General features: G+C 44.9%; 1 protein-coding gene across 2 annotated transcripts in view; it reads left to right on the top strand.

Annotated features, from left to right (window-relative positions):
- The window catches only part of CYRIA (CYFIP related Rac1 interactor A), an 85,986-nt gene that overhangs the window by 48,125 nt on the left and 24,779 nt on the right, over window positions 1–13,082 (top strand). For both annotated transcript variants that reach the window (XM_070428705.1, XM_070428706.1), the window contains exon 3: window positions 10,461–10,540. In XM_070428705.1, the coding sequence (XP_070284806.1) occupies window positions 10,471–10,540 (70 nt within the window). In that variant the 5' untranslated portion in view covers window positions 10,461–10,470. The remainder of the gene's footprint in view (window positions 1–10,460; window positions 10,541–13,082) is intronic.

Below are 13,082 nucleotides of genomic sequence, written 5' to 3'. Positions count from 1 at the left end.
CAGTGATGATGACTGTGAAATGACTGATTTTAAGACACAGCCTAAAAAGTAGAGTAATGGAATTTGTTAGCTGGGATATGGTGGATGAGAAAAACAAAGGAGGTGAGAATAACACCAGTATTTTTGGACCAAGCATCTGGAAACATGGAATGGTCATAATTGCCATTGACTCAGCTGGGAAAGACTTGGGGAGGGACAGATTTCAGGGGGGGAGAAACCAAAACTTTAATTTTGAATGTGTTCACTTTGAAATGTCTATTAGAAGTAAAATAGTCAGTTGGATATGGATATGTGAGTCAGGTGACAATTATGAAGTTGGAAGTCACCAACATACATACTAGGATGGTATTTAAGGCCCTCACAGGTATTAATAGTTATGTAGGAATGTGCGATTCTTCTTCATGGCCAGGGGAACAGAACTAAGACCAGTGGGAAGAACAATAGAAATGGCAATAGTAACAGTGATTACAGTAACATTTATGTCTAGCTATTTACACATGTTGTCTCATTATTCCTAAAAACCACTCTTGGAGAGGTTGAATTAATCTCTGTGTTACTCATATTGAAGCTCAGACTCGAGGGAGGTGAAGTAATTGTTGTCAAATGCATTGATTAGCACCCAGCTAATACATGGCTGAGCTGGGATTCAAACTCAAGTTCGTGTTCTTGGTGCCACACTGACCATCAGGAACCAGTTCACAGCGCAGGTTAGAAGTGCAATGGTGTGGCCTTGCTTTCATCCCTGAGACGTGCAACTGAGCGAGACTTTCTGCCAGCTCACCCACCCTCTCACAGAGCCTGCCCTAGAGGCTGCATGTCAGAGGCCAGGGGAAACTGTGCATGTGGGTGCTGCCCAGGCCAACACACACACTCACACACATACACACACACATGCACACACATACACACACCCATACACACACACACTCACACACACTCATACATACACATACACACACACACTCACACACACACATACACACATACACACACACTCACACTCACACATACACACACACTCACACACACACACACACAGTGGACACAAGGGAGGGCAGCTTGACAAGAGGTCAGAGAAATGAGACCTTAGGAAGGTGAAGTCACATTTCTGCTCCAAACACCAGCTATAGCTTAAGCACAGATAGCACCACTAGGTGCTTACTGATTTCCCTTGTCAGGGGCACAGGTCAGAGGACAGGGCCTACCCTCTGGAGGCAGGTGGAGAAGGGGGGATGCGGGTATCTGCTCCACACTGGCCAGGGGACTCCATGGGGGAAGTGAGATCTGGGGCACGAGATAGCTACTCCATGGTCTACTTTACAGCTCAGATTTGAGCTGGGCTTTCTAGACCCTGAGAGTCATGTCTGTGGCACTGGACTCCTTAGAAAGGGAAGGGAGAGGCTGGGATCCTGAGAGCAAGTTAGAAGCTTTACACCCCGCCCCCTCCTAACCCCCAACCCCCCTCCCTTGTCCCAGCATGCAGTTCCGTGGACGGCCAGCAGAGGGCAGCGCGCACCCGGCTTTCCCCAGCCCCGGCCTGAAGCCATATTGAATGAGCAAACGTCTGCCGCTGACTCCGTGAGATCTAAACGTCTCCTGGGCAGGAAATCCGCGAGGAGCACTGCGGGGTTGTGCAAACAGCCTTACAATGTCCGCTTGTGTGTGTGCGCTCGGCTTCGCCCGCGTCGCCCACAATGCTCTGGTTTTCTGGATAATGGGGCTCTGTGGACCCCTATGCCTTGTCATGCAAAGGGAGGGACCTGCGTTTGTCATCAATGGGCTCTTGTGTGATGAATAGCCCTGCGAAGGAGCCCGCAGCAGCCGGTCCGCGCGGGGCTTGGCCAGGCGGTGGTCTGAGCAAGGGCTTTCTTCCCGGCTCTAAGCGGCAGTGCAGGCTTTATTGTAAAAGGGAAACGGCTTGTTTGCATTGCGGTGGCAGTTTTTTACATGCAAGACAGGAGCTGCCGTCAGTTAGCTGCCTGCGTGCCAGCCATGACTAGGTGCTTCGCCTGCATTGTCTCATGTTCTCGGCAACAACACTGCAAAGGAAAACAGTGCTCATTTCCAGATGAGGAGAGCGACTTGCCCCACGTCCCCTCCGCTGGTGCTGTTTTCTGCTAGGTGACTTTCTTTCCCTTTGTGTGGCCCGTGATTTCAAAACAGATGAGGGATTTCTATTCCTGGGCTCCCGTGTGCTTGTTGCACCTCCTGGGATTATACCCAAAACGATGTGGGCCTGTGTGCGTGCGCATTTTGCTGAGAAAGCTGATTTTCGTCACATTCTCCAAGTCATCCATGGTCATAAAAACAACAAAATCACACACCCAAAATATTTGTATTCGGGGAAGTACTTGTTTTCTCTTACCTGTTCCTCTGACCAATGACTGCTCTCCCGCTCGGTGTGGTCGCCGTGGGCACCTTGTCCCCGTGGCTATGCAGTGACTCCTGACCTCACACTCCCAGCCTTTGCGAGGATGTGAGTGAGGAGGGTTTGTGTGGGAGCTGTGCTTGGCGGGGAGGAGCGGTGGGAAGGGGGGACGTTCTGAAAATGAAGAATTCACAGCAAAGAAGGCGACTCATTTAGCCGGGCCGTGGGTAGGAGGTTTCTGGGGGCAAATGCTGTTTGATCTGGACCTGGAAGGACAGAGGCAGCGGAGAAGGGAAGGGCGTTCGGGACAAAGGAGATTTGTAATCCAGCAGACCAGACCGTCTGTCTCATGTGAACCACCGATGGACAGAGCAGCCCAAATGAGGCAACTTCTCCTGGACAGAGCAGCCCAAACTAGGCAACTTCTCTGTGTTCCCTTTCATTTTCCAGCCGGAAGTGAGGCCATACAGAGAGCGGAGATCAGTGACTTGCCCAGCATCACTCAGGCCTCCAAAGGCAATTCCAAGACCAGCCGTTAGGTGCCTGGGCTGCTGGCTCTGCAGGGGTCTCTTTCCCTTCGGAATGTGGCCGAACTGGCCTGGGCGGGCGGGCGGACACTGCCCGGCCTCCTAGGTAAGGGTCAGGCTTCCCCAGCAGCTTCCTCGTCACTATGTTCTTAATCTCACACGTGAAAGCGAACAAATTCACTAATGACTTCCCAGTGCTGGGCCGGTCCAGAATGCAGCCCCGGTTGCATTGTTTCCATGCTCACCAGCATTGGAAATTGGGGGGCCCATTGACTTTCACGCGCTAAAAAAGAACCTAATTTTTCCCTCATTTCTGGGAGACTGTTGCCGCTATACTACTGATGTTTTCGGGGGAAATGAGCTATGATGAGGTAATAGTCTATTTTAGAAAACCGAACGCAGATATTGACAGGGTTATTTTTGACCTGCACTTAATTGTTCGGCTCCATAATGGTCTCCCGGAATTATTAATTTTTTTGGAGAATTCCTGTGGACTGGCTTACACTGGACGGACACCAGCCGCGTGTATTCCACAGGGAGCGCCCCCTTTGAGGGACACGGTGGTATTAATGATCGATGAGAATATTCAAGGCATTTTCCCATTTGAGTGCCATTACTTGTAGTGTTAAAACGTTTTGAAAACACATTTTAGCCATTAACTCATTTTTATTGTCAGATGAAAGTGCCTAATAGACTCACTCTACTTGAGTTTTGCTCCTTCATCTTGGAATGAAATCATCTGTTGGATTCTTGGCAACACATTGGGCAACAGAACAGAAAACCTTATGACTTCACTGCAGAAGTGAAGTGGCAGATGGGAAGGGACGGCCACCGGCCCAGCTACCTAACATCGCTCACCTGGGGGAGCAGACCAGGCTCCCGGTCATATAGGCTGAGCTACTTCATTATCGGGGTGCATTTTTCCCCAGAAAAGCAGGTGCTTAATATCTTTTAAGAAATGTACCTTTACTTCCAGCCAGCGTGGCTTAGTGGCTGAGCATTGACCTATGAACCAGGAGGTCCTGGTTAGATTCCCGGTCAGGGCACAAGCCCAGGTTGTGGGCTCCATCCCCAGTGTGGGGCGTGTAGGAGGCAGCCGATCCATGATTCTCATTATTGATGTTTCTATCTCTCTCTCCCTCTCCCTTCCTCTCTGGTATCAATAAAAATATATTGTTTTAAAAAAGAAATGTACCTTGACTTTAGTTGAGAAGTACTTTTTTTAAAGCACACCGTTTTGTATCTGATATAGTATAGGCTCCTGACTAACTGGTTTTGCTTATAATTCAAAACAGTTAAGTAGTGGAGATGCTGTGCAAGGGGTTCATCGGTCACCAGGAGTGTCTCCAAGTCATGTGACTACTGGCATGTCAGGTGGTGCTCTGGACGCTGATGCATCATGGGAGGCAAGCAGGGGGGTTGCTTACCTTGCAGGGCACTGCTGCAGTTAGGGGGTCAGGCTTACGCTGCAATGAAGACAGGCAGGTAGCAGCAGCAGGCGCGCTAGAGGCGCTGGCCTGAGACGGAGCAGGTCCCTGAGTGGCGTGAATTCTGGTGACATGCGGGAATGCAGTGGGACTACAAACCAGGAAGTTCAGAGTCCATCTGAGACTCTGGGAAAGACACTTTACTATACCTGACTCATCAGATCTGATCTCTGAAATGGGTTCAATAATCTGTCTTTGACACATACTCAAGTTGAGGACAGATGTGGTCAGACAGATCTTTGGCAATGATGTGATGTTCTATAAATACATGTCATTGTAGTAGTCATGACTGGTCTGTGGTTTATATGGTGACTATGTTGCCATAAAATATTTGGATCAACCAGGTTTTCTTAATCCCCCAAATAGTGAGTTATGGACAGAGAATCTAAGTCTTTGGTTTCTTAAAGTCTTTGCACTAGGGATGCTAGAAATTGTAGATTCTGGGAGGCACTGGCTCACTCAAAGTGCTAACAAAAGCCGTGCATTGCCTATGCATTATCTTAGCCTAAGAAAAGTATTAGAAAAATAAAACCCTGTAGGGCTGCTATTTTATTTTGTTATTTTTTCCCCTCACCTTCTGTTCTGTATTGACAGAAGGGGTATTGGCTTAGGAATTCCCCATTCAAATAGAGCTGCAGAGAAAGTCTTTAGTGCTTGTTCTATTCAGGAAAACAGGGCGCCGAAATTCTGGTGTAAGCAGGCAGAGGCCAGGACACGCAGCGCCCACACCCTGGACCTATGTCCTTTATTACGTCCTGTTTATAGAAAACAAACAAGTTTCCTCAAAAACTATGGTCATCTCTTTTCAACACAAGCCCTGGCGGTTTTATTTGGTTTTATGTTCTGGGAAAACAACTAGTGGCTATTACTTAATTTCTTTCTCCCAAACAAAAACAGATTTCAAAACAGAAAAAAAAACCTCACAAAAAAACAAAACACAACAGTGTGTGTGTGTGTGTGTGTGTGTGCGTGCGCACACACACACTCCAATTATTTCCTTGTTTTGGGAACTGGAAGTGTTCGCAGAGAACTATTGCTTTAGGAGAGTAATTGTTTTCTACTGAGCAGCCTTGGAGCCAATTCCCTTGGGAATGGTTTCGAGATCAGAGCCAAGGAAGTAGTCATAGAAAACACCGTGTGTACACCCCAAATTGTCTCCCCTTGGCAGGGGTGCCGCCCTTGGCAGGGACGTGCGGGCAGTCTCTACGGGCTCTTAGCCCTCCTTCAGGGGCTGGAGAAATGCCCTCTTTCTAGACTACTTGGAAAACAATGTCAAAGGACTCATTTCATAATGATCTTGCAGTAAATGAACCTTGAGGGAGAAGCCTTCTGTTTTTGGAAGACTTGTTGAGTCTCCCAATTTGTATCTTTCGTTCCCTTCAGTCCTGATCCCCCCTAGTTGGAGGGCTTCTCCAGACTCCCAGCATCCTTCATGTCTGGGTGACAGTTGACTTCTTCTATAAGCCAACTTTCCTCAAAGAGCCCATCCACGTGGTTTTCTTTTTCTCTGAATTCCTAAAGAAGTATGTCCTCCCTGTTCAGGCCTTTGTGTGTGGAGCAGGCCACATTGGATTCTAACAGAAACTGCAGACTTTCTCCCCAGAAAGGTGAGCATCTACGTACAATAATAGGATAGCCTGTGTGCACTTTCCACAGACCACGGATGCTCAAAGTCCCCAAACAGGGACCTCCTAGGGGTCTGGAGCCCCGGGTCTCCCCCTGTGAGGAAAAGAACCTAGACCTTGGGTTTCCAGGCTCTCAAGGTCAAATGTGACTCTCCCTTTCATTCTCTTGTCATCTTCAGAAATAGGCTTAACCATCTGAACCTCTTTGTCTTCCAATAAACTCGGAGATACGTACAGCTACCTAACGGGTAGTATTTGCCCTACCTTCATGAGTACGTGTCCAATTGGTAAACCCTTTCCTGCGTCGTCATCAGGTAGCCAAGACCTTGGACCCTCCCTTGCTGTGCCCCACCAGACCCCCCTCACAGAAATGAATTCAGATGTCACAACACTCAACGTGCTGCACAGTAACTACATCACGTCCCAGGAGGCGTCACTTTTCAGTGACCCTTAGGGAGGTGTGTGTGTGTGTGTGTGTGTGTGTGTGTGTGTGTAGGATTTAAAGTACACCTAAACTTTACAATATCTACAAAAACCCTAGTTTTAAGTAATAAGCATGTTTACACATTATTGTTTGACCTCCTCTGTGTGATGCTACTCTCTTACCCGGAGATTTCTTTTTCTCAACTATCTCATAGCCATGATCACTTTTTCCTTTAATCATAGAAAGCTGTATATGCCGGGCCAGCACAGCCAAGGGTTTGGTGAGCCTGAGTGGGGGCAGCGAAGGATTCAAGAAAAGACAGACAAAGAGAATAAGCTGGGTCTAGGTGGGTCTCCTGTGCCTGGCTGAGGCCACAGAGAGAGACCCAGAGCCAAGCTGAGCCTTTATTTTATAGCCAGAGGTAAACAAGGTAGTGGTCACCATAGTTACAATGTTCTTGTGAGTTTCACTTCTTTTGGCAGCACTTGCTGCACCTCCCACAGCCCATTAGCTACCTAGGAAGGATCTAGGGAGCGTCATAAGGTCAAGCTTAATTATGCTAAGAGGGCTGTGCCCTCTAAGCTGGGACTTGTTTGTGGCTTTGCCACCAGGTCAGTCCAAGGCTTAATCCTGTAGTCGCTCCCTATAGCTGTACTTTCCATTTGTTTTATTTTTGGAAAACCACATCTTGAAAGAGACCCATTTTTCTCCTTTGCTTTGATTCTCAGAAGCTCAGGCCCGAATTGATAAGCCATCTCCAGCAAATGTGAAGGTCTTATGGCCTAGAAGTCATGCTCTTCGCCTCTCTACCTTTATCTTCCTAGTCTACTCTTATTTTTCTCTTTCCTCCACTTCCATTATGTGAGTATTTGTATTCTCTAATGGTATGTACCATCTCTTAAATTCTTTTACTGAACAAGATAAAATATTAAAAAATGATCTTCATGTGAATTAGCTGAGCTATCTCACTAGGAACGTGGTGCATGGCAATGTGTTGTCCCTGCACCGAGGAGCTGTTAGAAAAGAGTAGACAGCCTCTGGCATGAGGATGAGTCTGGGGCTTAGTGGGAGTCCCATGGGTGAGGGACCTTTCCATGTGGAGCCCTGGGTCCAATTCCAAACAACCATTGTCTCTACTCAGGGACCATCTGTGTGATGTTAACTCGCTTTGCACTCCTTCAACCAGAACATACTTGCATGGATTCTTGTAGACCTTGGAAGAAGCAGGATGCATCAAATCTTTTGCCATTGCCTGGCAGGTATGGCTCAGTGGTTGAGTGTCAACCTATGAACCAGGAGGTCACGGTTCAATTCCCGGTCAGGGCACATGCTCGGGTTGTGAGCTCAGCCCCCAGTGGGGCGTGTGCAGGGTGCAGCCGATGAATGTTTCTCTCTCATCATTGATGTTTCTATCTCTGTCTCCCTCTCCCTTCCTCTCTGAGATCAATAAAAATATATTTTTAAAAAAACTTTTGCCATGAAGGAGTTGAAATGATTTTGTACTTATTCAAGGAGCTTGTGTTGAAATGAATGTCTTCTAGGTTCCATACATCTGGACCGGACCCCTAATACTACGCAACATCCCACAGTCATTGGTGTCAGACATCCAGAATAGTGAGAATTCCTTAACTGGCCTTGCTTGATGTAAGCTACATGTTCCAAAATATTGGACCATATCAGGCAACCAGCTCAGATAACCTCTGAACAGATAGAAGTCCGCAGCCAGCTCGTATCTGGGTGTATTTCCACATCCGTTCCTTTCAGTCTGTTCCCAATTTTAAAGGCTTGACATATTTCCCACCTAGGTCCTCTGACAGTAAAATCATGCACAGGACAGAATTCTAGGAGAAAGCTAAATCCACTCAGGTCCCTTGTGACACATTAATAGCACAAAACGAGGGAAATTAAGAATATTTAACTTACATTACGGCATTTCATCTGAAAGGCGGGCTGCTACGATGCAGCAGGATCATCTTCCTATAAGAAAAGCCTGGATTAGAACTGGTCATTAAGTTAGAAACAGATTCTTTCCTATAGACCCAGAGGGTTTGTGAAAGTTGCCCAGTGGCAGGGATGAATTATATCAGTTCCGAATATAATTTGCTAGAACCTACCCCATACAAGGTTTTGTTCAAAAGCATCTTAAAAGGAGGTGTGCATAAAAGCAAGGGAGGAAAAGAAAGTCAGAAAGAATAGGGAAGATTCTTTTGGAAGGAAGAAGCATGGCATTTGCCTCGTGTGTGTGTGTGTGTGTGTGTGTGTGTGTGTGTTCATGCTCAAAACGTTTATATACTTTAAGGTGGGAGAGTTCTAAGAATTATCCAGTCCAGCTGTCTGCCCAACATATAGCTCATTTCTACAATATTTTGAAGGGTTGATATAGCATATTTCTATTTAAATATCACCAGTGATGAGAAGCTCAGTATTTCTCAAGGCAAATAATTCAATATTCAGACAACCATAATGGTTAGAAATTTTTTCATGATCTTGAATGAAGATCTCCCTCATCATTCCCCCTTCCCTAGCGCCACATACAACCTGTCTAATGTATCTTTCTTAGGAGAATCCTCAATAATTATTTGAAGGCTGTTGTGATCATGAAGATGAGGGTGGTGGTGGGGCTGATCATCATCATGTAACAGTACATAACATGTCCTGAGCAGTCCCCATAAGGGCTTTGCTAAGCACTTTCAGTTTTATCTCGTTGATCCTCACGAGCTGATGAAATACGTACATTTAACAATTGATTTTCCAGAGGAAAAAACGGAGGCTTGGAGAGTGAAGTAGCTTGCCCTGGAAAACAGCCGGCGGGAGGACAGCTAGGATTGGAAGCAGGCCTCCCCAAATGGGCTCTTTGCTAGCTTCGTCAGTGACTGACGCCACGGGTGGTGGCTGCCAGTGTTTGTGTTCTCCGGGGAGGATTGCGGAGTCTAGATGCTACCACCTGCTGCGCCCACTGCACGGCTTGCTTTCTCATTTCATGCAAGAGGCATCCTTTTAGTGTGTTCTCACCACATCTCTCTTACAGTGGCATTTAAAGGAATTCCTGTATCAGCATAAATACCGTAATACCGTCGGAAGCCACACGCCTGGAAAATTGCAGCCCTGTAGTTAGTTCTCTTCTAGAGCCCAGTGGTTTTTCAGGTTGATCTCTCCCCAGCTGAGGCGTCTGAGGCACGAGCCAGGGAAACGCCTGGCAAGGCACGCAGCACCCACATCGGATGGCGCCTCCCTCACCAAGTGCTGAGTGAACGAGGGGGGCGGGGAGGGCCTCCCCAGGATAGTTACTGTCTAGAGCAGTAGAGGTTTTGCTGTTGACTTAAATAATAACTACATCTGGCCTTTTCTTTTTTTAGGGTGACATTGCAGCTGTGTAACAAGTTTGTATTTCTCTGTAGGTCTGATTCATTTTTGCCAATGCTGTAGGCTGCAATGTCACTGAGAATAAGTTTGGATATTATACTTTCTCATTTTTACATTTCATGAAGAATCCAATCTCATTACCACTGACATGGCAAATTTTGAGAGGCTCTGACTTGCCTGAGACTTGTATCTGTGGGAAACTCGGCCTCCAGTAGAGGCTAAAAGGGGTCGCAGGGGTTGTACCATCTGCATTTTCTGAACTCTTCCTCGGGCACTTTAAGAAACTTACCTTTCTGGACAGACATTTTAATAACACCCTCTCTTGCGCTTATCCATTGACATGGTATGTTCCCGCATCAATGGAACAGAAACAAAGCAAAAATGAAATATTAACTGTGAGGGATCAGGGAATTAGTGAGAGGGGAGGGGAAATACTTTGTAGACTATACCTGAACTCTGCTGCCTATAACTAAAATACCTGACTCTTTTCATGGAAATAGTGGTTAAGATATTACCCATCTCCCAGTATGAAGATACTTTTTATAGGGTGTTAAGACATAGTTATGGGGCCCAGGGGTATTTATGCAAGTTGTCAAATATGGTCAGTGCTTTCAAAGTTTATTTTTATACTCCTAATGACATTTGGTTTTGTGTTGCTTTTCCTAGGTTTGCTGGCATGGGAAATCTGCTCAAAGTCCTTACCAGGGAAATTGAAAACTATCCACATTTTTTTCTGGATTTTGAAAGTAAGTTTTAAAAACTTAAAGATTATGACAAATACTTCTCATTTTATAGCTTGCTGATAGGGAAGCTTATAACAAAAAATGTCTCCTTTTCCTGTTTTAAAAAACAACAAATGGAACATCTTTTAAAAATATGTACAGTTTTCTTTTATTCTAGAAGTGATCAGCTTTTGTAAGCTTAGCATAAATCATCATCATGCATTTTTCCTAATAATTTTCATGAATTTCTATCACATTTTAAATAAAAATAGTGTTTCCACCGATTAATGTAAAGCAAATTATCATTGGTGGTGAAAGGAAAAAAGTAATCAATACCAGGAATAAGGCTTACAGGTGATTTATTTTTAGTCATCTCTACCTCTTCTTTATTCATTATTTCGTAATGCAATACTATTTCAGGATTTTGAGACACATGACTTTTATCTGAAAGGTTATGTTTCTTTTATCAAAAACTTTAAATATTTTTCTAAGATAAAATGGCTTATGAATCATGACTAAATAAACGCAGAGATTCTTTCTTATCTTGTTTATTTTCTTGATTGAAAATATTTACAAGTGAGTGACACATTCATGTTTAATTGACTAAGCTCATGTTTCCACCTTTCCTCCTGTGTCCCCCCTTCTTTTTGAATTAAAATTCTGTAATAGTGGGCACATTCACTTTTAAATGTCTTTTTTTTTTTTGCCAGTATTCATTATCTACTAGGTATTACAGACTTTAAACTTTAATTTTTCAAGTATTTAATCTATATTAAAAATAAGAAGAAACTTCCTTACATGGGGAGTAAACTTCCGAACAGACATTTTTGAGGTAAATGCTAGAAGACCCTTTCAAGGTACAGTACACCAAAAGGTGGAAGCTCTCTAGGAATATCTTTTCAGAATCTCTTCTGGGTCTAAAATAAATACTTAAAAATTAGGAAAATTGATCCCAAAGCTCATGTGTTCTGAAAAAAATATTTAGATTATATTCAGTGAAAGACATCTCACCTCTAATTTAACTCCTTTTACTGCTGCTGTTGTTCTTGTTTGGTTGGTTTTGGCTAGGTTTGGCTGTGTTTGGTTGGGTTTGGCTGTGTTTGGCTAGATTTGGTTTGGTTTGGTTGGGTTTTGGCTGTGTTTGTCTGGTTTCAGTAAGGTGTGCATCTCCAGAGAAAATAGCTGATATCAGTGGGGAAAAACTAGAGAGCAGACAAGATCTGAGCAGAAGGGAACTTAAGGTAAGTTTTTGCCTAAAGGGGGGACATATGATTAGTTAGAGGATCCAGGAAAGAGGCCACATTGAAGAGGAAGAAAGATGTCATACTGCACTGATATTCTTGATGGCAGACTCTGGGTCCCACTCAGTTCTGTGACCCAGAACTTAGCTCATGTTGAGCATGGAGCATTGATCACCGAGTGAGACTTAGTGACAAATGCTGGCCATGGGAAGGAATGGGACAGAACAGGCTAGATCCAGGAGGGCACAGATGTTCAAGAAGAAGGGAGTGTAAATGGGTTCAAATGCTGCAGTGTGGTCATGAAGGACAGGCTTGAAAAGGGGATGATGAGTGAGGTTATGAGCTGCCCCCCTCCTGGTAGTCACTGGGAGAACAGATTTAAGATTTATTGCTTTGGGTACAGAGGCTGGGTTGCAAAGAGTTAAGTAGTAACCAGCGGAGGGAGGAAGGAAGGCTGAACAGCATGTAGCAACAGCTTAAATGAATTTGGCACCTCAGCTTTGCGTGTTGAATATTCTTTTTGAAGTCAGTGATGGAATATAATTGAACCGGGTCAAATAGATATAATTAAGCTGGGTCAAAATATAACACAAAATTAGACACATCTGTCCTTAGGTTGCCAGTTGTGTAGACCTGACTCAAATTCTTGTTTGACCTTTGTAGTGAGTTCTACTCTTTATACTCACATTTCTGCACAACCACTTAATATCTCTTTCATTGTTGCTCTTTTTCATCCCACTACTTTTTTTTTCTTTTTCTCTCTCTACTTCCTTGTCATGTCTACATTTCCTCTTTGAAGGCTGGGAGACAGAATGGGAATAAAATGAAACCTGATCTTTCATGAGTAATGTTTTGTTGGGTGTTTTTTTGGGGGAGGGGGGCAGTGTATAGAAAAATTTGTGCCTGAAGGTCTACTGATAACTTTAATCAAATTCACCCATTATGGCACCCAAAGTGGGCAGTGGGCATTAACCTTCCAGTGATTGCCCTGAAATGACCCTTGGAAACATCTAGCAAACCTTATTTTTCTATTGTTGTCTGTTCCTCACCCCAAAATTCTGATTCAATGATCTAGTCCTAAGACTCTGCTTTTGCCCACATTCCCCAGGTGTGTTTGAAGGTCAGCCAGTTTGGGAACCACATTTAACTAATGGACCCAAGTGAGGCACTAGCCCAGCCTAGTGTGTAGGACCAGAGAGCTAACAAAGTAACGTCTTGAGTTCCCAGATCCAGAGCTGCAGTCTCCAGAATTGATCGCAGAGGGCCCCTCGTGGCTCCCGTCTCCCTATTTTCCCTTGCCCAGCAAGAGTTAGAGCTGGCTGCAA

Source organism: Myotis yumanensis, unplaced genomic scaffold, assembly GCF_028538775.1.
Source record: "Myotis yumanensis isolate MYYU_CA2020_CCGP unplaced genomic scaffold, mMyoYum1.0.hap1 SCAF_11, whole genome shotgun sequence".
NCBI lineage: Eukaryota > Metazoa > Chordata > Mammalia > Chiroptera > Vespertilionidae > Myotis > Myotis yumanensis.
This window is presented reverse-complemented; position numbering and strand designations above follow the sequence as displayed.